The following is a 25,350-nucleotide window of genomic DNA, read 5'->3' as shown; positions in this document are numbered from 1 at the left end:
TATTTTATATGTGTGATGCATACTTTTAGGCGCAATGTTTTCAAATGTCATTCATGTGAACCTTTTTTATGTTTTTCCAAGACAATAATAATAAATAAATAAAAAAAACCCGCTCTTAATATTTTTTAAGTCACAATTTAATTTCGAAATTTGGTTTTTTCTTCGATTTACTTTTTTCTTATAACTAAAAATTATTTTAAATTATAACAATTATTTTCTATGATAAATAAATATTTAAAATATAATATTGCTTCCTGCATTAATTATTATGGTTTTAAATAATTTGACAGCTGTGCCAATTTTTCTCTCTACTCTCTGCACCATTTACAATTCAACCACATAGCGATTACTACCCGTTGAACTTATAGAATAGTAGCTATTTTCTGTAATTAAAAAATAAAATTATTTATTTATTTTAAAAAAAATATTCAATAATTCCCCCCCTTACTTACCCTCATCACTGTCAAATGAATAGAAATGTTCATCATCACGGGCCATGCTGCGTCTCGTCGAACGATAATGGGTATTTAACAATTCCGCATCTTTGCGATTCGAAGTGGGTGTAACTTCGGCGGAGGAACCCATTAGGCTGGAGGGATAGGCCATGGGTGAACCATATTCGGAATTCGGTTGACTACAATTTGAATTACTGTCGTATTGACTAAGGGAATTATGACGATTCGAAGTGATGGTTTTTGTGAGTGGTGGTGGGGAGTCGTCCTGTAGTGAGGATTTCGATGCTGCTGTTGTTGTTATGATAATGGGTAAGGGTGGTGGTGGTCCTCGTAGGGGATTGTTGTTGTTCTGGTTGTTATTGTTTACTAATTTAGCTTCGTTGATTTGTAAATTTTGTAGTTTTTCCATGACATCAAAATTGTTGTTGTTCTGTGGGTCCTTAGTTGCCATTGTTAAGGCTGGTGGTTCCGGAGCCCTTCTTAACGTTTTGCTGGCCATCATTTTTAATTCCGCCTCATTTTGGGTCTCAATGGAAAATGATTTTTGTAATTTCGGTTTATTTGTCGGTGTCCTATCCAGGGACAGATTACGGCTACGTGGCTTTTCCAGCTCATTTTCGGTTTCCCCGTCATTCTCCTCCTCGTTCTCTTCATCATCTGAATAGTCTTGCGAAGAGGATTCCTGTGATGAATAGACTCTGCGTGGAATTAGACGTGGCCTCCGTTGCGGCTCAAATTTCGATATTAATTTATTTACCTTACCGACATCCTCGGGATTGACTTGTTCACTGTAGGCGAGGCGTAGGGAAGCTGTCTTTACCAATGGCCGGCTCACTCTATTCATGGAGGGTGTTCTTTCGGGTATTTTCGGTGGCACCACTACCTGCTGTGGTCTATTGGGTGGCAAGGGAGGCTTGCTCTGGGGTAAGGGTGGTGGTGTTATTTCACGTTCTTCCGCTTTTTCTGGTAAGGGTGGTGGAGGTTGTTTGGGTATATTGCTGGTTCCGCTAAGGCGTATTGAGGGCTGTCTTTGGGGCACTGGGGGTGGTGGTGTTTCTGGGGTTGGTACTTCTTTGGCTGGTGTTCCAGGGGCCTTGACTTCTGTGGGTGGTGGTGAGGGCTTGTGAGATGGTGGCCTATCATCTTCCTCTTCTTCGTCCTCCTCCTCATCTTCCTCATTCTCCCCCTCCTCCTCATCATCATCCACTTTGTTCTTTTCATCCTCCTCACTGCTATCCTCATTGTCCTCCTCGGCCCCACTATCTGTCATAGGGGTAACATTTCTCTCCAATTGTCCATTAAGGCTTTCAGGGCTATTGGCAAACTTGGATTTTTCCAATTTTTCTTCTTTTTCCAGATTTTCTTGGTTTTTCTTTTTGATTCCTTCCTCTTCATCTTCCGGGTTGATTTCTGGCTGCTTCAGAATCTTAGTTATCCTCGAAGAGTTATCATCATCAGGTTGATCCATCTCCTCACCACTTTCCTCCTCCTCCCAACTTTGTTGGCGGGATTTCTTCTTTTCATCATCCTTCCCCTCCCCTTCCTTACCTATCTTCACCACTGGGGTATTTTTTAGCTCATCATCAAAATCTTCAAAAATATGCAGCTCCATACCCTGCTGTTTATGCTTCTCGAAAATATCAATACTTTTCGTCTTGTAGAGCTTTTCAGCATCCATTTTTGGTCCGGTCTGAATTTTCCATGGCTCCTCCGATTCATAGACACTATTCAGGCCTATGGCATTTGAGGTATCCCGTGGGACATCTTTCATCCATGAATCTTCCGAACTAGAATCAATGGAATGTTTACGTGAATGATGACTTCTTGAACCGCCCGAGGATAATATGGAGTCCTTGGAATGGCGTCGTTCTCCTCCCCCTTCTCCCCGTACTGAATGTGGTGGTGTTTGAAAGTCCGATAAATTGGCAACTTTTTCTTTATAAGGTACCCAACTATCCGCCCTAGTTTCGGGGGAGGACACTTTGGGAGAATCCACGGGTGAGAGAGAACCCTCCTCCTTGGCAGAATCTTCATAATCTGGTGGTAATTCCGTGATATAGGGTGGTGTCCTTGTGGGAGATCTAGAAATGGGACATTTGACTGCAATTATCAGGGTGGACTCAAAGCCTTCAGTATTATCCTGGTGTATCAAAACCCTTGGCAATATATCATCGTCCTCATCGAGATCATCTCCCGAATCTGTGAGTATGGGTTTGGCAGTCCATGCTGCCCGGGACAGAGGTACCATTACATTTTGTTGATAGGGTTCCAGGGTAACCTTGGTAGTTTCTTTTGCCTTGTCCTGCTCTTCGTCTTCCTCATCCTCGTCATCGGAGCTGTAATAGTGTCGGGCAGTAGTAGGAGATTTGTCTGGTTTCCCCTTGCCCTTCTTTTTCAACTTCATTTTCGTCGTTTCCTCTGCCTCACTTTCCTCCAAATCGGATTCACCACTTTCATTCGCCTTCGTTGCGGAATCTTTGTCCTTTGGCTTCTTGTCCTTATCCTTGCCTTGCTTCTTGCGGAATAATTTCTTGGACTCCTTCAACTTCTCCATGGTCAGCTGAGGCATATGCTGGGCCGCTGCCATACCCTTTTCCCACTGCAATTTTGCACGAGATTTAAAACTCTCGCGATAGCTATGACCACCTTCTTCATCGTCGTCGGGATCATCGGTACTGGCCTGTTTACGATTGCGTATGTGTTGCAATCGCTTGATCAGGGTACCCACAGGCCTCTCTCGTTTCTGAGGTGATGCCGCTGAGCTGGGCATATCCTCATCACTGTTCGGCTCCGTGGGTTTTCGCTTGAAACTTTTCTTCCAATCCTGCAACTTATGAGTGATTTTTTGTAAAGGAGATCCGGGAGATTTTCCGGCTGCCTCTCCTTCCGCCTCATTATCCGTTTGCTTGTCCACATTATCGACGGATCGGAAACGTTTTAAACGTTCGGCAAATTGTTGAGTTTTGGAAGCTTTTGCCGGCTTTCCAGACTCGGTGTTCTCCCCGGTCTCAACGTCTGATTCAGCTCCGCGCGAAAGGGAGGTGGTGCTAAGGCTCATATTGGGTAATTTTATAGATTTCTGCAGTCGCTTGAAATTTTGCTTGATGCCTTGGGAGGCCTTGGGAGATTTGGGTTTCTCTTCGGATTCCTGGGGACTTAGGGGAGCTCGGCGTTTTTTCATTGGAGAGTTGCTGGCCAGCGAACCCTCTTGACTGACACTTTTAAAGGTACCCAAACGCTTCTTAATGCTGCGCGACTTTTGCATTTTCTCCCGCTGCCTAGCTCTGGCAGCCTCTTCCTCCTCTTTTTGTTTGTTGATTTTATTATAGAGGGCACTCTCAATGGGGTGCAGAGGTATGGGTGGCTTATCCACCTCTACTTCATCCAATTCGATGTCACTCTTTTCCTCATCTTCTTCTTCGTCTAAATCTTCCTCCTCCTCTTGAGATTTTTGCCTGCTGGGAGGAGATTTAATACCATCATCCTCATCCAAGGACATGCGCAAAGGATCCTTGCGCACCCGAGCAAATCGTGTGGCCGCAATCCCCGGCCTTCTAGCCGGTGGCGTCTGTTCCATACCACTCTCATCCCCACTTTGCTCACTTAGTGTCTTTTTGGGATTTGTGGCTTGTAGCCTAGTGCGAGGAGACTCTCTGGGGGTACTTACCCCAAATGACTCATCCGATTTGCGACGCGATGTTTTGAAATTAAATTTATAATTTTCCTCCAGCTCTCGAGCCTCCCGCTCCTCTTCACTTTCCTCTATGCGGCGTTCTTCCTCAAAACGTCGAACATATTCCGTAACCTGTATTGTGTCCTGACGTACCACAGTTTTCTTGGCGAAGACATGTTTCAGCCGGAAATCGGAAACATCGCGATAGCCTTTTTGGCATTTTTCCTTGAAAGACATTTTGACATTGGATTCGGAAATGGTGCGACGGCTGGGTGAAAGAGCCGCCTGAGATCTATCGTTTCTCATCCTCAGCGAGGGTGGACTCATGTGACGCTGCGGCACATTTTCGGGCGAGGGACAATAATCATCTATGCCCCCGGCACTGCGATAAAAACTCTCCTCATCCTGATCCTGGTAGTGGTGTTTTTTCATTGTGGCCCCACGGCCCAAACTGCGACCTCTACCACCAACACCACCACCCTTCTTGTCTACCAACGAAGATATGGTTGAGATCCTCTCCGGTGTGTGATTTACAAAATCGGAAGGTGTGGGCGGTACTGGTATAGTAAATGGTGGGCCCAAGGGATTTTGCTGCTGCAGTTTACCGCTGGCAGCGATGTCATCAATACTGGCGGAACGCCGCTTCGACGAAGAGCGGCTAACATCTTCACGGGACATGCGGAATATTTTGCGTGACTTTAATTTTGACATTGACTTTGGTAATTTAATCTGGGTCATTACATCGGGCAGGGGTGGAAATTTCGCTGAAATTTGCATACAAGAAATCAGAGGTTAAATCAAAAACATCAGCAACAACAACACTTCAAAGGCTTCCATGGCACGCATCAGGGTAAATTAATTAAAATTGGATTTCAGTGAAAAAAATCCGAAACACTTACCTCGTATTGCATCCACATCGAACTTGGAGCACAGATTTCGAAAATCCATGTTCTCCAAACAATGAAAATTAATCCGCTACTCCTTGAGATTTTCTTTTTCAGCAATCGATGCGTTCGGTTGGCTTTGATACTTTTTTATTTTATTTTTTAATTTTTAATTTTTTTAATTTTTATTTTTTTCTCTCTTTACACCGCTTGTATTTGTATAATCTTACGCATTATCATTAAAATATTCAAAATTATAATTAATGCCAAAATTATACTGATTGAGGAATTGCTGCCACCACCATAACCACTACCGTTCGGTAACGTATCTGAGAACATTTTAAGTGAATCTCTAAGCCTTTTTGACTTCGATTCACCTTTTTCGCAATTTTTTTCCATTGCGTTCTTGTTTTTTTCTGCTCTTCTTCTTCATCTTTACTATGTCGGATGGCTAATTCAATTAGTATGTTTCCCTATTTGTTTTTTCCGATTTTTTTCTTTTGTTTTTCTTCTCTTTGTTCTCTATTTTTGCCTTCACATTCGTTTTCATTTCATTGCAAAATAGCGAAAACGTTTTTCCGATTTTTTTTTTATTTTCACATAAACATGTGAGCTGGCCTGATGTGGGGGAGTGGATGGGTACTTAGAGAGGGGTGGAGGAGGTCAGCGATTTGATTTCTCGAAAACCTAGTTTAGAAAAAAAAATCATATAAATAAACAACAATGGTCATGGGCGTGGGTAAAATTGATATTGAAATTGATGCCCTCAGGCTCAGCTGCATTGTCACAGAAAAAGAAGCACCCTTGGGTATTCTGATCAAGCGATCAGAACAGTTCAAAATGACAACTGGGTACCCTATATAAATCAATGATCTACTATTATACCCTCTTACTCAGATATGTTTATGACCCCCTCCTACCCAGACGCCCCTGCTCCATTTACAATAAAATCTGTCTCATCCTCGTGTTTGTAGAAAGATTGACAGACAACAGTCAGTGGCTTAGCGTTTTGTGGTTACTTTGTATAAAATTACCTTTAGCTTCATGTAGGGGGGATGCGGGAGGTTAAAGGCTAAAAAATTTCAATTACTAAATGTCTACCAACCTCCCTTGACTCTGACGTACATACTATATAAAAACTGTATCATAAAACTAATTATCATTTAGTTGTAAAAACAAAACATAATTTTTCTCATATTAATTTTTTTCCTTTCTCTCTCTCCTTTTCTCTTTGCAGATAAAAAAATCTAGCTGAATGTGTTTTTTCCCTTTCTCTTGCAGTTTTGGATATAATTTTTTTAAAATTAAACAGTGAAAATAGTTTAAAAATAAATCAAAAAACGACGTTCCAAAAAAACAATAATCAACACACCCCTTACCTCGAAGTTAAGGGTTTTTTGTCAAAACCTATAAGAGAACGGAACTGGGCCTGGAGGTTACACAGTTCCCTTCCCATTCCAAAACAATCCATCCATCCTAAATCACCACTAGATTTAATAGCAACCAGACAGACCAACAAAAACCAAAATGAGACGGCAGTCGTCTAGTACGCTGGCCGTCGTTGTATTGACGGTAGCCGCTTTCGGCTATGCCACAGCATTGGGTAAGTTTGTTAACAAAATTTTATTTTATTAAAATATTTTAAATATTTGACTCAAGCCAAACCCATTGACTTCAGTCAATTGAGCCTAATCAATAATATTGACCCTAGTTAATAATATTGATTCTAGTCAATACTATTGACTCTAGTCAATAAAATGGACTCTAGTCAATACTATTGACCCAAGTCAATACTATTGACTCCATACATTACTATTGACTCTAGTCAATACTATTGACTTTAGTCAATACTATTGACTTTTGTCAATACTATTGACTTTAGTCAATACTATTGACTTTTGTCAATACTTTAGTCAATACTATTGACTTTTGTCAATACTATTGACTTTAGTCAATACTATTGACTTTTGTCAATACTATTGACTTTTGTCAATACTATTGACTGAAGTCAATACTATTGACTCAAGTTAATACTATTGACTCTAGTTAATACTATTGACTCTAGTCAATAATATTGACTCCAGGCAATACTATTGACTCTAGTCAATACTTTCTAGTCACTCATATTGACTCTAGTCACTCATATTGACTCTTGTCAATAAAATTGACTCCAGGCAATAATATTGCCTCTAGTCAATAATATTGACTCTAGTCAATAATATTGACTCTAGTCAATAATATTGACTCTAGTCAATAATATTGACTCTAGTCAATAATATTGACTCTAGTCAATAACTATTGACTCTAGACTCCAGTCAATACTATTGACTCTAGTCAATACTATTGACTCTAGTCAATACTATTGATTCTAGTCAATACTATTGACTCTAGTCAATACTATTGACTCTAGTCAATACTATTGACTCTAGTCAATACTATTGACTCTAGTCAATACTATTGACTCTAGTCAATACTATTGACTCTAGTCAATACTATTGACTCTAGTCAATACTATTGACTCTAGTCAATACTATTGACTCTAGTCAATACTATTGACTCTAGTCAATACTATTGACTCTAGTCAATACTATTGACTCTAGTCAATACTATTGACTCTAGTCAATACTATTGACTCTAGTCAATACTATTGACTCTAGTCAATACTATTGACTCCCGTTAATAACTATTGACTCTAGTCAATGCTATTATTCTAGTCAATACTATCTAGTCAATACAATTGACTCTAGTCAATAACTATTGACTCTAGTCAATACTATTGACTCTAGTCAATAACTATTGACTCTAGTCAATAACTATTGACTCTAGTCAATAACTATTGACTCTAGTCAATAACTATTGACTCTAGTCAATAACTATTGACTCTAGTCAATAACTATTGACTCTAGTCAATAACTATTGACTATTGACTAGTCAATAACTATTGACTCTAGTCAATAACTATTGACTCTAGTCAATAACTATTGACTCTAGTCAATAACTATTGACTCTAGTCAATAACTATTGACTCTAGTCAATAACTATTGACTCTAGTCAATAACTATTGACTCTAGTCAATAACTATTGACTCTAGTCAATAACTATTGACTCTAGTCAATAACTATTGACTCTAGTCAATACTATTGACTCTAGTCAATACTATTGACTCTAGTCAATACTATTGACTCTAGTCAATACTATTGACTCTAGTCAATACTATTGACTCTAGTCAAAACTATTGACTCTAGTCAATACTATTGACTCTAGTCAATAACTATTGACTCTAGTCAATAACTATTGACTCTAGTCAATACTATTGACTCTAGTCAATACTATTGACTCTAGTCAATACTATTGACTCTAGTCAATACTATTGACTCTAGTCAATACTATTGACTCTAGTCAATACTATTGACTCTAGTCAATACTATTGACTCTAGTCAATACTATTGACTTTAGTCAATACTATTGACTTTTGTCAATACTATTGACTTTTGTCAATACTATTGACTTTACACAATACTATTGACTTTAGTCAATACTATTGACTTTAGTCAATACTATTGACTTTAGTCAATACTATTGACTTTAGTCAATACTATTGACTTTAGTCAATACTATTGACTTTAGTCAATACTATTGACTTTAGTCAATACTATTGACTTTAGTCAATACTATTGACTTTAGTCAATACTATTGACTTTAGTCAATACTATTGACTTTAGTCAATACTATTGAATTTAGTCAATACTATTGACACTAGTCAATACTATTGACACTAGTCAATACCATTGACTCTAGTCAATACTATTGACTCTAGTCAATACTATTGACTCTAGTCAATACTTTTTTCAAAATTCTTATTAGAGTTTTTGTATACTTTTTATTTTCATATTCCTTTCAACTTTAAATTTTTAACATTCTCATATTCCTTTTTTCTTTAAAATTTTTATTACATCCATTGTTGTTTTCCTTTTTGTCCACTCAACTGCAGCAACATCCTCAGACATTGTCCGCATGCAATCACCTCATCCTAGTCAAACATAGCCTTCAGCCAAAAAGAATGCACAAAAACCAATTTTTTATATTTTTTCACATCATCCGGTCCCTCGTTTAGATTACTGCATACAAAACAATATCCTTTCGGCTATTTTCGCTTTGTTGATAATGAAATTGCTTTTTTTCTAAAAATGGAGAACGAAAAAAAACTAAAATGTTTCCCCTTGTTGTTTTTGTAGTTTTTTCCAATGTTGTAACAAGAACAAAACATGTTTGATGTTGGGAGGGGGAAAAAATTGAAATTTTATTTCATGAATGTAGAATTTGTTTTTTACGATACTCCAAAAAAGAAAAAAAATATCTGCAATATTCCAAAAATATTATATATTGAAAATAATTCAAAAATATATTTCCGAAAAAAATATTTTTTTTTAAAAAATATTTTATTTTTTAATTTTAAATTATTTGGACTTTTGCTTTCATAAAATCGGTGCACTTTATATTTACGATATTTGGTAGAAAAAAATATTACGATATCATCCATTACATTAATATAAATCGTAGAATATATGTCCTTAAGTATTATATTTTAATGTTTATTTTTTTTATTAATTATTCAAAACTTCCCAGTAGAACTACTAGAACTAAGACGTATGGTGTTGAACAAAATTATGGCTGGCTAATGACGATGCCATAGCTATAATACTGATGTTCAACATAAGTACAAACGATTATGGTTATGACGACTTTAGAGATCGTCATGTATGAAATCATGACCAGCAGCAGACGCAGCATTTAAAAAAAAATATGCCACCCACTCTTCGCAAAGAAAAGGAAATTATAAAAAGGGGGAAAGGGAAAAGCGAAAAGAAGGGGATAGTGTGTATAGTTGTGTACCCCATACCCAAATGTTGGAGCTGTGTCTGGCTATGAAATCCAATTTACACAAGCATCATATTATTGCACAAGCCAGCAGAGCTAGTATGCAAAACAACAACAACTATAAAATCCCAAAAAAAAAAAAGAGAACACAACCCACTACTAACAACCACTGATGAATGGACGGATGATCGAACGGATGGATGGATGCATCTGTCCCAAAATAAAAAAAAAATTGAAAAAAAGAATTTCGATATTTGTCTGGCGGACTTGCCTGCCTTATTTTTTATTTTAATTGGGGCCTAGGGGAAAGGGAAGGAGAGAAGTGCTCCTTTTGTTTATTTATTTCATTTGTAGCTAAACATTTCGTTTTTCTGTTTTTTTTTTTGGCTGATCCCATTCTATTGACACATCTGGGATTTTCAAGAATTTTTGTTTGATTGTTCAGCTAGCAGAGAGAGTGGCCAAGAAACATCCGAAGATGTTCCCATTTTGTTGTAATGTGTGTTCAATTTCAATTTCAAATTCTATTTTTTTATTTTTGTATTTTGTTGTTGAAGGGAAGTCTCTAGATTTGTTTTTTCAGTAATGGTATCGGCGGGACAGCCCAACCATACAGGCCATACAAATTGATTTGTTATTGTATGTGATTTTTTGTTGTTTGTTATTTTTTCTTCCGCTTCGAAGGCAATCTGTCAAATACAATGTTGCGAAATTTGTGTGTTTTTTCAATGGTGGCTGGAGATTTTTGGTTATAAGGGGATTATGGGATATATATATATATATATATATATATTTTTAAATGAAAGAAGAAGAATGGGATATTGGATTGGAGGAAGTGTGTGGAATGATATTTATACCCTACACAACCAATGTTGTCAGGGTATTATAGCTTTGTGCAGCCCCAAGAGTTTGTAACGCCGCGAAATATTGGTCCTAGACCCACCTTTAAGTATACCGATCGTCATATCTCGACTAGCTGAGTCGATCTAGACATGTGTGTCCGTCCGTCTGTCCATTATAATTTGTAAACACGATACAGGCCACATTTATGGACCAATCTTCACGAAATTTTGCATGTAGGATGGGTTCTGGACAATGAAGGCCCCTATTGTTTTTGGTAAAAATCGATGAATATTTAGGGGATGAAATGGACCTAATACTTAATTTTTGTCCTTTTTTCTGGTCGCTCCAGAGGCAGCAATTATGGCCCGAACATCGCGAAATTTTTCATGGAGAAGGGGATCGGTCCTATTCTTTGGTCCGATTGGTCCAAATTGGTCTAAAGGATTGGTCAATATTTAGCGGGTCAAATGGACCCTGACTTTTGTGTGAAAAATTAAAAAAAATTGTATTTTATGGCGTATATATTTGGCCCTGAAGGACCTAGACCCGTATGTACTCAGATGTGGGAGTTCCACTTAAACATTACGTACTGAGATATTATTTAGTAACCCATTGCCACACTAGAGGGTGGAAATATAGCGCTGATCGCTTTGAATGTTTCCATCAGATTCTTTTTTTATTGCCCAAGCTCTGAATATAGAACCACAGGAAGATAGATTTTCGTGGAAGTTGTGTAGGATATCATATGGTCGGCCCCGTCCGACTATATATTAATATTTAATATAGGTTCAAGAAAAAAAAATATTTTTAAACATCCACGCCTTGATAGGTTTGTGAAAAAAAAACATTTTTAAAAATGCACCCCTTATATAGGTGGGCAGCGACGTAACCAGAGGGAAGCCCTGGGCTCCCGGCCCCAAAAATGCAACAGCATTTTTTTCTTTTTGTACTACCGAAACAAATTTTATTTTTTTTATTTGCAATTCAAACTTCCCACCTCCGCCAATGACTGGTCTCAATCTGTATGCTGTAGTCATATTTTCTAGCCTTGAGCAAATGCCATGCCGTTTTAGAGTTTAATAAAATTGACCAGACTCTGGCTGTCCAGTTTCTCCTCTACTTCTACTTTGCCTCCACACATTTGAACTTGTGTCCAACACGTTGTAGTGGTTGTTGTTATTTTTAGTTCATCTTTATTGTTTGTTGTAAAAATTATTTAAATTGTTATGATGCACTTTAGGAAATTAGTTTAATGGTCATCATGTCTATTGGAGTTGGACGTACATGTATGTGTGTGTGGGAGTATGAAGTTTTCTTGGGGATTTTGAAAATAAATTGAATTGGGGAGAAGATGTGGAAAGGAGAGTGGAAATAAATTTTATCATAGGAATAATTTGTGGTCTGAGATCTGTTTATAAGAGAAATATTTTTTTTTTAAATATTTGTCTTTGTCCACCTATATAAGGTGGGGATTTTTTTAAAATATTTTTTCCAACCACCTATATAAGGCGTGGTTTTTTATACCCTTCACCACACTGTGAGTACAGGGTATTATGTCTTTGTGCATATGTTTATAACAGGCAAATGAAAACGAGATATACACAAGGTTCCTTTTGAGAATATATGCGTATTCTCAAAAGGAACCATGTGTCTATCTCGTTTTCTTTTGCCTGTTACAAACACTCACTTTCTGAGACGATTTATGCATGTCAGTCCGTCTGTCCGTCTGTAGATGTTAAATTGTAAAAAAAAGAACAGGTCGTATTTATGATCCGATTTCAATGAAATTTGGTACAAGTCACTTCTTTGGCCCAAGGACGAACCCTATTGAAATTTAAGAAAATCGGGTCAGATTTAGATGTAGGTCTTTTAATTATTTTCGTCCGATTTAAGGTAAATATGGCACCAATATCGCTATATATCCTTCGATTTGCACGAAATTTGGCATAGAGTACTGAATTAAGTCCAGAATGATGTGTGCTAAGTTTCGGGAAAATCGGTTGAGATTTAAATATAGCTCCCATATATAGTTTCTACCGATTTTATGTAAATGGTGACCCGAAGTCCCTGTATAACTTTTGATTTGCACGAAATTTGGCATAGTGTACTGAATTGAGTCTTGAATGACATGTGTTAAGTTTCGTGAAAATCGGTTCAGATTTAGATATAGCTCCCGCATATAGTTTCGACCGATTTTATGTAAATGGTGCATCAAAGCCCCAAAATATCTTTGGATTTGCACGAAATTTGGCATATGGTACTAAATTAGGTCCAGAATGATGTGTGCTAAGTATCGTGAAAATCGGTTCAGATTTAGATATAGCTCCCATAGTATAATTTCGTCCGATTTTATGTAAATGGTGCACTAAATATCCATAGCTAAGCCGATTGACACAACGTTATGAAATTTGCATTCCTTCGAAAAGGCGACGTCTGTTAGGATACATATGTAGAATATACCCAAAGTAGTGAAGGGTATCATATAGTCGGCCCAGTCCGACTTTACTACTTTCCTTACTGGCTTTTTAAATATTTTTTACCCATCTATATAAGGCGTGGATTTTTTAAAAATATGTTTTTCTCGAACCTATGTAAGGTGTGAATTTTTTTTAATATTTTCTTTAATAGTTTTAAAAATCCACGTCTTAGTAGGTTTGGGAAAAAAATATTTTTAAAAAATCCAATTTTAGTCTTTCATTGTTTTTGTGCAACACACTAAGAAAATTGAATAAAAAATTCAAATGCATAATTGATTTGAAACAACTTTCATTTAATTGACATGAATTTTGTATTTTGTTTTTTCTCAAACACATTGTGTTGAACAATAACACTGCACATACATATAAACACACATATGTACATGTGTGTGTGTGGTTTATTTAGTCGGTTTTAATAATTAAAATTTATCCAAGACCCCTCCCTAGCCATTTTGTCCCACACTCTGTTTGTAGTTTTCTCAAATAAATTGTTATTTGCCACAAAGTACATGTTTGACTTTTGAAAGAAATCCACACATGAAAATTGTTGTTGTTTTTGGCATTTGTCTTATCCAACTACTAACAACTTCTGCAAACTGTTGTATCTCTGTAGATGGTTTATAGAAAATTAAACATTTACAACACGACAACATTTTGAAGTTTATCCTTTCAAGTTCAATGGTTCAGTTCAGAGAGCAGAGGATAAAGGAGATAGGAGAGAGATAGCCGGAAATATTCTTAAACCTAACTTTGTTGTAGAAGACAGTAAATGATTTGTTGTTTGCCTTTTGTTGCCATCGAACATGGCACAGCCAACCTATTGTAACATAAACTTCCTTCTTCTTGCTCTTTGCTCTTTTTAAGTCTTATAATTTAATTACATTCAGTTGTCAAACAAAGAAAAAAAACAAAACTTTTTTGCTTGACGACAATCATGCAGAACTTGAACCTAAAGTTCTCAGCCCTGGAACTTTATTCCTGAAATCCTTTAATCTGTCGGAATATGTTTTTTTTTTCATTTCTTCTACCAAAATGATGATTTAATCCTTTAAGATATTTAATGCCATTAGTGTGCCCTTTTTTTACCCCTGCCTTGCGTTCATCTAACGTAGCAGCACGTCCTGGCACGTGTTTGGATTAAATCCTCTTCAATTATTTTCGTATGAAGAGAGAATTAATGACATCCAAATCAATTAGATTTATTTTCATCAAATTCACGCCTTATATAGGCTCTGGAAAAAATAAATTTTAAAAATCCACGCCTTATATAGGCTCTGGAAAAAATTAACTTTTAAAAATCCACGCCTTATATAGGCTCTGGAAAAAATTAATTTTAAAAATCCACGCCTTATATAGGCTCTGGAAAAAATTAATTTTAAAAATCCACGCCTTATATAGGCTCTGGAAAAAATTAATTTTAAAAATCCACGCCTTATATAGGCTCTGGAAAAAATTAAATTTAAAAATCCACGCCTTATATAGGCTCTGGAAAAAATTAATTTTAAAAATCCACGCCTTGTATAGGCTCTGCAAAAATATATTTTTAAATATTCACGCTTTATATAGGCTGTGGAAAAAAATATTTCATTCGACATATTCACCGTCAACGACGAAGATCGGCCCATAGATCTTTCGGAGAATTTTTCTCTCAAAGACACTCCAAGAGCTTCAAATCCATATAACAGCACATGCTTCAAATCCATATAACAGCACGGGTAGTATCAGCGTCTTGTAGAGTGTGAGTTTGGTCTGGCGGGGAGGTGGCCTTGCTTTTGAGTTGTTTGCTCAGATCATAGTAGCATCGGTTGGCCATCACTATTCTTCTCCGAATTTCAAAACAGATGTCATTCGTTTTGTTTATGGCGGTACCAAGGTATATATGAAATCTTTAACTACCTCGAAGCTGTAGTTCTCAAGTTCCACTGTTGGTCCGAGTCTACTGGACGTTTTGCGCATTGATACCATCAGCTTGGTCTTCTCGCCGTTTACTGCCAGCAGACCCACTTTGGCAGACTCCTTCTCAATTTGTTCTAACATGGCTGTTATCGCTCTCAATGGTCGACCCATTATGTCGATGTCATCGGCGTAGGCGAATAACATGTGTTGTTTGGTGTACAGAGAGTACCATTTCTGTTCACTTTTGCCTCTCGTATGACCCTTTCTAGCAACACATGGCAGACTCCTTCTCAATTTGTTCTAAGGTGGCTGTTATCGCTCTCAATGGTCGACCCATTATGTCGATGTCATCGGCGTAGGCGAATAACATGTGTTGTTTGGTGTACAGAGAGTACCATTTCTGTTCACTTTTGCCTCTCGTATGACCCTTTCTAGCAACACATGGCAGACTCCTTCTCAATTTGTTCTAAGGTGGCTGTTATCGCTCTCAATGGTCGACCCATTATGTCGATGTCATCGGCGTAGGCGAATAACATGTGTTGTTTGGTGTACAGAGAGTACCATTTCTGTTCACTTTTGCCTCTCGTATGACCCTTTCACCAGGATGTTAAAAATGTCACACGACAAACTATCAGCTTGTCTGAATCCTTGTTCGGTATTAAAGGCCTCCTAGACGTCCTTTCCGACTTTAACTGCTGATCTTGTGCCTGTTAAAGTTATCCTGCATAGCCGTATTAATTTTCGACAGGAATGCCAAACGCAGACATGGCTTTATACACCTCTGAACGGATAGGGCTGTCGAATGCGTTGATTTTGGAATGTGTTGATTTTTTTTTCTAGGATTTGGCGCAGAGTGAAAATCTGTTCAATGGTGGATTTGCCAGGTCTAAAGCCACATTGGTATGATCCAATAATGTCATTCACCATTGGCTTCAGTCGTTCACACAGCACGCTGGATAGCAGTTTATATGCGATGGGAAGGATACTTATTCCTCTATAGTTTGCACATATCGTCTCTTTTGTGCACGGGACACATGCTGAGGTTTCAATCATTGGGCATCCATTCCTCTAGCCAAATTGTACTAATCAGCTGGTGCATGCTCCTTACCAGCATCTGACCACCAGTCTTGAATTGTTCGGCTGGTAGCCCATTGGCTCCTGCTGCTTTTGATTGATTGCTATTCTGACTTCATCTTGGCTAGGTGGTATAAACTCTATACCGTCATTTATTATTGGTTCTGGGGTATCCAATTCACCGCCACTATTTGATACCAGAAGTTTTTCAATATACTCCTTCCAGATCCTCAGCACGCTGTCTGTATCTGTCACCAGGTTTTCTTCTTTATCTCTACAGGAGAATGTGCCTGCATCAAAGCCTTCGGTTTGATGTTTTACTCGATGGTAAAATTTTCGGACTTCATTCTGACTCCTGTACATCTCGATTTGCTCAAGCTCACGTTTTTTTTTTTTGCTATTTCTTCTTTTTTCCTTCCTCTCTCCTTTTCTCCCGATAGTTCTCCTTCGCATTACGTGTCGCTACTGTCCGCAGGTTTGCCCTATACGCTCCTTTTTTCATATCAGTAGCATTACGATACTCCTGATCGTACCACGGATTTCTTGATGGGTGGTTTTTGGTACCCAAGTGTTGCTTTTGCTGCAGTTTGTAGGATGTGGGCAATTCTCTGTCACGCCTTATATAGGCCTTGAAAAGAATATTTTTAAAATTTATGTCAAATTAATTTTTTTAATATTCAAAATTTGTTTCTAATTTCCCCTTCAATATTTTGTTTTCTTTACAGTCAATTCACCTCCCCGCATTATTAAACAGCCACCCACAGATGAGTTGCTCTTCAAAGTCGCCCAGGCCACAAAGGAAAGTGACAAACCGTTTATTATCGAATGTGAGGCTGAAGGAACACCGGATCCAACGTAAGTACCACCAAACAACAAAATAAAATATGGGTCAAAAACAGCAACAATGATCCCGAAAAAAATATTAAAAATAGCTACGATTTTCCATTTTGTCCGAACCAATTAGTATTGCTTAAGACGTAATGATGAAGAATAAGAAGGGAGAATTTTCATTTGACCCAAAGAAAATTTTAAATTTGGAACATAAAGAGGAAGAGAGTGATGAGGGGTGGGGGAGGGTACGGCATCTCACAAAATTTCTAAAAAAAAAAACACACTAAAAGAAGAAGAAGACGACGACAAACTACCAAATCACGGCGACATCAAATTAAATTGGGTTAAAAAAAATTGACAGCAACAACAAAAACAACAATTCGGTCAAAAAGAAAGAAAATTTTAGAAAATTACAACAACAACAAAAACCGAAATGTGTGAACATTGTACCATGGCAGTTTGATGTCGTGGTTGCCGTTGTCTCTGCTGCATGATGGTGGTTTGCAATGTAGGTGTGATGCAGCCGGCAGTAGCTGCTGCTCCGCCACTATTCGAAACGAGGTGCCAATGTTGGCGCTTTCAAAGTGAGTGTGCCCATTCATTGCCTTGCCTCACTCACTTGATATTTCACTACTATTTTTAGTATATAATGAGGAAAGTGGGCACATGTTGTTGTAGTTTTATTTTTATATATCGGAAAATTTAAGTGTTTTTTATTTAAATTGTTTGTAATGGGAATAGAAATTTCTGAAAATCGGAAGTACAAAGGTCAGAAATTCAAGAAATTTATAAAAAATCGGTGTGTATTTATTTATAAGAAATCGACGCCTTATATAGGTGGTTAGAAAAAATATTTAAAAAAAATCTACGCCATATATAAGTGGTTGGAAAAAATAATTAAAACCAGTGAGCGGAGCAGTATAGTCGGGCGTGGCCGACCATATGATACCCTACACAAATTCCAAGAAAATCTATCTTTCTGTGGTTCTATATTCGAGCTTGGGCAATATTTCGCGATGTTTGCACCTTCTTAACCCTTCTACCCACCTTCTATAGGTTCGAGAAAAAATACTTTAAAAAAATCCACACCTTATATAGGTTCGAGAAAAAATACTTTAAAAAAATCCACACCTTATATAGGTTCGAGAAAAAAATACTTTAAAAAATTCGCGCCTTATATAGGTTCGAGAAAAAAATACTTAAAAAAATCCACGCCTTCTATAGGTTCGAGAAAAAATACTTTAAAAAAATCCACGCCTTCTATAGGTTCGAGAAAAAATACTTTAAAAAAATCCACGCCTTCTATAGGTTCGAGAAAAAATACTTTAAAAAAATCCACGCCTTATAAAATCGAGAATATGGGTTCGAGATAAAATATTTTTAAAAATTCGCGCCTTTTATAGGTTCGACATTTTTTAAATCCACGCCTTGAAAAAATATTTTGTAAAAAATGTAAGTCTTATAGATTTCTGTTATTTTTAAATCTAGTTGGGTTTGAAAGGCAACAGCAAAAATATGACGTAATTTTTGCCACTTCGAACATGGCATGGATTTGCTGTATGGTTTGTGGAGCATGTGGTTTTATATGTACCTGGGCTTTGTCACACACGCACACACACATATTACCCTCATACAAAGAAAAATATTTTGTAATCATTTTCAGAATTAATTCTTTGAAATGGCGACATTTTTTCAAACCGGTATTTTCAGTATTTTGTTTTGTCCAACCACTCAATTTTATATTTTCAAATACAAAATGTATTACAATACCCTGATCTGCTGATCATGACCATGAAAAGTTTACAATGATATTTTGGTTTTATTTCAATATTTTTGTTTTGGTTTTTTCTCCTCCAATAACATTGAATTTAAATTGAAAATTCATGTGGTGTGAAAATCTTGTAGTGTAAAGAAAAAAGATTTATAATTAAAAAAAAAAAGAAAACATATTTTCATTGTTTATTCGGCAAGCAAAAGAAAAGACTTAATTGTTTCACTTGTAGATTTAAAGTACTTGAAAATTTCCTGCCAGCCATAAATGTATCTGCAAGATATTAAAAAGTGGCAGAAGTGTCAGTGAGATGATGTGTATCTCTGGGAAGAGAGTGCGCATTCGTTTTTTTTTTTGTCTGACATGGCAAGACGTTGGAAATGCCACTTGTTTTAGATGATTGCATGAAACCCAGACATCTTTGAGAATAAAATATGAGGTAGCAGTAGCAGGGCAATTTGCCAACATACCTATCCGGGAATAATGTGGAATATAACATCATAGCCCTTAGAGTCCTTTTGTAGTATGTAATAAAATATTTATAACTTTTTGTTTTTCGTTGGTGCTAATGGCCACTGCACTTCTTCCCGCCCAAGCGGATGGCAGCCTGGAATGTGTAGTAAAGGCATACAAGTAAGGAATATTAAAGAAGGACTTGCAAAAAGCGTTGTGAATTTTGCTTTTAGGGAAAACGTAATTTTTTTTTTAAATATTTTCTTTTACCCACCTATATATCCACGTCTTATATAGGTATATTTTAAAAAATATTTTCTTACCCACCTACGGGGTGAGATAAAAAAACTGCAACAAATTCAAGCGCCGTAATTTTTACACCTTTTATACCCTACACAACTATGTTGTCAGGGTATTATAGCTTTGTGCAGCCCCAAAAGTTTGTAACGCCGCGAAATATTGGTCCTAGACCTATCTTTAAATATACCCATCGTCATATCTCGACTATCTGAGTAGATCTAGACATGTGTGTCCGTCCGTCCGTCTGTCCATTATAATTTGTAAACAGGACACAGTTATGGACCAATCTTCACGAAATTTTGCATGTAGAATGGGTTTTGGCCAATGAAGACTCGTATTGCTTTTTTGGAAAGATCGGTTAATATTAAAGGGGTGAGATGGACCAAAAACTTTATTTTTGTCTGATTTTCTGGTCGCTCCAGAGGCCGCAATTATGGTCCAAACATCGAATTTTTACATGGAGAAGGGGATTGGACCAAAGAATAAGCATGCCGGTTTTAATAAAGATCGGTCAATATTTAGCGGGGGTCAAATGGACCCTGACTTATGTGTGAAAAATTACTAAATTTTTATTCTATGGCATATATATTTACCTCTGAAGGATATAGACCCGAGAACTTGATAGTATATCATTGATAGCAATTATATTGCCTTATGTACTGGGATGTGGGGGGAGTTACACTTACATATTTACGGATATTAACGGCGGAAATATAGCGCTGATCGCTCTGAAATTTTCCTTGAGGATCTAAGTTGGATCAAGAACGACGCCAATAATTATTGGTGATGATCAGATACTAATATTGGGATGAAAACTTATTTCAGTTTGTTTTTTTTTTCGAGTCGATCTATAGACCACAATTGAAAGCCGAACATCACAGCACAACCCAAGGTGAAGGGAATCTGGAAAAGTAATTAGAAGGGCAGTACTGAATATTAGTAATATTTATTGACCTCTAGTCGGTCAAGAGAGTGCAAGTGTCCCGAAATATTGCCCAAGCTCAAAATATAGAACCACAGAAAGTTAGATGTTCGTGGAAGTTGTATTGGGTAACATATGGTCGGCCCAGCCCGACTATACTGATCCGCTCACTGGTTTTTTCTTAGAGTACCTTCCATATGGACCTATCCCTCCCAGATTTTGCACAGTGGCATTCATTGATAATTACTTCAAAAAAAATAATAAAAATTATTTTTTTCAAAATTTGCTAAATTTGCCCTTCGTATGCTTTCCAATGGTACCTCCCATATGGACCTATCCCTCCCAGATTCAGCAGAGTGGCATTCGTTGATAATTACTTGAAAAAAAAAATAATGGAAAATTATTTTTTTCAAAATTTCCTATATGAAATGTCCTGAGTATATTAAAATACCCTTCGTGGGCTTTCCAATGGTTCCTTCCATATGGACCTATACCTCCCAGATTTTGCTCTGTGGCATTCGTTGATAATTCTATAAAAAATGGAAAATTATTTTTTTTTTCAAAATTTCCGATATGAAGTGATCTGGGTATAATTTTTTTCGTAAAGGACTCAAAATTTCCGATATAAAATGATCTGGGTATAATTTTTTCGTAAAGTATTCACTGTGGACTTTTTCGTAAAGTATTCACTGTGAACCTATCCCTCCCAGATAATTCTATAAAAAATGGAAAATTATTTTTTTTTCAAAATTTCCAATATGAAATGATATGGGTATAATTTTTCCCCAAAGTACTCCCTGTGGGCTTTTCAATGGTACCATATGAGCCTATCCCTCCCTGTTTCATTGTTATAATTCGTTTTTAACTTCACACTATTGTGTTTTTACGGATCAATATAACTGTTTCGGTTTGTGTCTTCGCTAGTTAATTTTTTTTAATTTTCACGTCCATGACTTTTAGAAATATTGTTTCAGCAGCCTACATAAGGCGTGGATTTTTTAAAAATATTTTTTCAGCAGCCTCTTAAAATTTTTGTTTTGCACAGATGCCAATCGAGTAATTGATGTCGGCGGAACATTGACGTTTTTGTGTAAACTAATCACTTAATGTTCCATTATCGGTCGGTCGGTTTGACATTGAATAATGGTCACAAACATTGCAGAGTGTGTGTTTATATAAAAGATGTCATTGTCTGTATCATATTGTCATATTACAATTATGACATTATAATACATCATTTCTCTTTCTGTTGTTGTTGTCGTTATGAGGAAAAGAATGATGAGGAAAAGAAAAACATATTTACAAAAGGAAATGATGATGGACCACAGATAAACAAAAGGAAAGAACAAAAATCCCGCATCTCGCGTCTTGAGGGTCTTGGATGACATTAAAATTTGTATTAATGGTTTATTTATTTTATGGAAAAATTATGGGGCAGGGACAGGGTCAAAGAGGTGTCTAGTTTTTTTTTCAATTTTTCCCCAATTTTCCTTTTTTGTCTTTCTTTCAAACCATTAACTCCATTGACACTTTGTTTTCGATAAAGTTCATGCCATTGAAAGACCATATCTTCATTTCGAAAGGAAACACCTTAAATTAATGATTCTTGGCTTTGCTTAACTAACAATTTAACCTTTAACAAAAGAGACCGCTCGTCATCCCACCGAAATTTTGGTTTTATTATTTTTTTTCTTTCCTCCAACACCCTGGTTAACATTGAAATCCTTTTCAAAAATCCATTATCGCAGTTGATTAACCAACCAAAGAGCTAACCAGCCAGTCAGCTTGCTAGCTAGCCAGCCAAAAATTGCCTTTGGCCAATTTGTTGACTGACTTCCCCTTCTCCCACCACTTGTCTAGAGTTCGTTCCCAGTCGCCATAAATTGAAATGCCTCCCAAAGAGAGAGAATTGGGAAATCACAGCTCACTGTTCGTTCTCATGTAACACAAAAAGCACACCAAGGCGAATGGTCTGGCCGAACAGCAATTACAATGCAACATTTTGTTGGTTGCACAACACTAAGTGGCAGTTTTGTAAAATTGTTGCAACCGAAGCAAAAAAAACAGATACTGCACATGACAACAGAAAAATCTACTGTGGCTCTTAGGAGGTGGGTGCCGCCCGACCTACACCACCTTCACTTTAGCCACTATTAGGAGAGAGAACAATATGATGGAGATTTTATTTTTCCAGTAGTTTTACTGCTGTTGTTTTTGTATTACTATGTTGTAATATAAAGCGGCTCAGCGAGCCTTAGGGGAAAAAATTCAGATGTTTTAGAATTGCAATTCTTGTTTGCAAAATTTAAAAAGAATAAAAAAATATTATCCAATGTTTTAAAAAAGGGAATGTTGGCTATTGATCCAAAGGGATAATAACTTTGGGGTATTAGGTCATTGAACCTAAGAGGTCCTTGACTTTGGATCCACATTAGTTATTTATTTCAAATACCGATTATAACAAAAGATATCGGTATCATTGGAAAAGTATTTTTTTTTTTTAGTTTTGGATGTTTTTAATTTTGGTCAAATTTAGCCATACAACTTTATTTTAGAAGGGTGTTATCAAAGGAAAATGTATTCTACACGACATTTCACTATGGGTCACCGAACAAAAGAAATCGATAGATATAATATATAATATTTAAAAATAATTAACAATTTATTATATACTAATAAAAAATCATCATCAAAAAGTATTTAAAATATGTCAACGAATTTGTTGGACATTTTTGAGTGTATGTCAATTCGAACCACAAAATCTGATTGTAGGAAGGAGAGGTTAAAGGAAAATATATTCTACATAAAATTTCAGTAGGGGTCACTGCACAAAAGAAATCACTAAAAATAATATATAACGGTAAATTATCAATATTAATTTGGATTTAAAAATTTGAATTTTTTAAAGGGCGTTTTTGAATTTTAACCAAATTTACCCATACAACTTGATGTTAGAAATGTGGTATCAAGGGAAAAAATATTCTACTCAAAATTTAACTATGGGTCACTGAACAAAAGAAATCGATAGATATAATATATAACGATTGAAAATAATTAACAATTTGGGTAAAGAAAAAAAAATTGGATTTTAGAGGTTATTTTGATCGTTTCGGAAATCTGAGCAATTTTGGCGTTTGAACGTCACTTTAGAAATTTAATTTCTATGGAAGAAATATTCTACACCAAATTTCACTATGGGTCACCGAACAGAAAAAATCGGTAAATATAATACTTAACAATTAAAATCGGTTCAAATATAAATACAGATGAAAAGAATGATATATATAGGAGCTTAAAAAAAATTTAACCATAAAACTTTATCTCAGAGCTTTGGTAGCAATGGAAGAAAGATTCTATACACAATCGCACTATGGGTGTCAGAATAAATGAAATCGGTATATATAATATATAACAGTAAAATTTAGATAGCAATTTGTAAAAAAATAAAAATAAAAAATTATATAGTTTGGGATATTTGGGGCATTTTTGAATTTGAATAAATTTCGATATTAGATTTAATCCTAGGAGGTTGGTATCAAGTGAAGAAATACTCTACACCAAATTTCATTAAGGGTCACCGATCAAAAGATATATGTAAATATAATAATTAACAGTTAAAATCGGTTCAAATATAGACACAGATGAAATTAGTGATATATAAGAGCTTAATTGGACGTTTTTAACTTTTGAGCAAATTTACTCATAAAACTGTATTTTAGAGCTTTGGTATCAATGAAAGAAATATTCTACACAAAATTTCACTATAGGTTCCAGAATAAGTGAAATCGGTATATATAATACATAACAGTAAAATGTTAATATCAAAATGTAAAAAAATAAAAATAACAAAATTATATAGTTTTGGATATTTTGGGCATTTTTTAATTTGAACAAATTTCGATATTAGATTCAATTTTAGGAGGTTGATAAATATTCTCCATCAAATTTCATTATGGGCTACCGAACAGAAAAATATCGGTAAATATAGTACATAACAATTAAAATCGGCTCAAATGTACATACAGATGAAAAGAATGATATATATGAGCTTATTTGGACGTTTTTGAATTTTTAGCAAATTTTACCCATAAAACTTTATTTCAGAGCATTGGTATCAATAAAATAAATATTCTAAACAAAATTTCACTATGTGTTCGAGAATAAATGAAATCGGTATATATAATATATAACAGTAAAATTGTATACCAAATTTTAAAAATACAAATAAAAAAATAAAAATTATATAGTTTGCGGTTTTTTGGGCATTTTTGAATTTGAACAAATATCGATATTAGATTTAATTTTATAAGGTTGATATAAAAGGGACAAATATTCTCCACCAAATTTCACTATGGGTCACCGAATAGAGGAATTCTATAGATATAATATTTAACTGTTCAAATCAGCTCAAATATAGATAGATATTGAAAAAATATTAACTCGTGCGTTTTTTAATCTATATAGTTTTGTATATTTTGGTAATTTTTTACTTTGGAACAAATTTTGATATTAGATTTAATTCTAGATGGGTGCTATCAAGGTGACAAATGTTCTAGATCAAATTTCACTATGGATCACCGACCAGAAGAAATCGCTATATATTGAATATTTCCACGAAGTAACGGTTCTAAAATTAGTTCTTAAAGTCATAAGCGTAATTTTAATTTGTTTTAGTGATGGGATGCCAAATTGTCCCACTGTACTTCAATTTAGAGGGTTGATGTTAATGGAAAAACTAATCTCCATCAAATTTCACTATGGGTCACCGAACAGAAGAAATCGTTAGATTAAATAAATATCTCAGAAATATCGGTTAATAGTCGAGTATATAAAAAATTAATTATTTTTTGGAAATAAAGTCATTTTTATTGGAATATTGAACAAATTTGCCCA

At 35.8% G+C, this 25,350-nt stretch overlaps 2 protein-coding genes across 2 annotated transcripts in view; one reads left to right on the top strand and one right to left on the bottom strand.

The window, feature by feature from the left end:
- Positions 1-324: 324 nt before the first annotated feature.
- LOC133321142 (protein PIP82) lies at positions 325-5,076 on the bottom strand. The gene is made up of 3 exons (XM_061530234.1): positions 5,028-5,076; positions 453-4,892; positions 325-383 (listed from the first exon to the last, which is right to left on the bottom strand). Exons 1-3 carry the CDS (start codon positions 5,074-5,076, stop codon positions 325-327), a joined length of 4,548 nt encoding a protein of 1,515 aa, XP_061386218.1.
- Positions 5,077-6,539: 1,463 nt separating this feature from the next.
- Positions 6,540-25,350, top strand: part of LOC133321141 (neuroglian-like) — a 90,353-nt gene continuing 71,542 nt past the window's right edge. Inside the window, exons 1-2 of the mRNA XM_061530233.1 lie at positions 6,540-6,615; positions 16,900-17,035. Coding sequence (XP_061386217.1) covers positions 6,540-6,615; positions 16,900-17,035 — 212 coding nt within the window. The remainder of the gene's footprint in view (positions 6,616-16,899; positions 17,036-25,350) is intronic.

The sequence above is a fragment of the Musca vetustissima genome, unplaced genomic scaffold (genome assembly GCF_032173495.1).
Source record: "Musca vetustissima isolate MV318-11 ecotype Yass unplaced genomic scaffold, APGP_CSIRO_Mvet_v1 utg17252, whole genome shotgun sequence".
Lineage (NCBI taxonomy): Eukaryota > Metazoa > Arthropoda > Insecta > Diptera > Muscidae > Musca > Musca vetustissima.
This window is presented reverse-complemented; position numbering and strand designations above follow the sequence as displayed.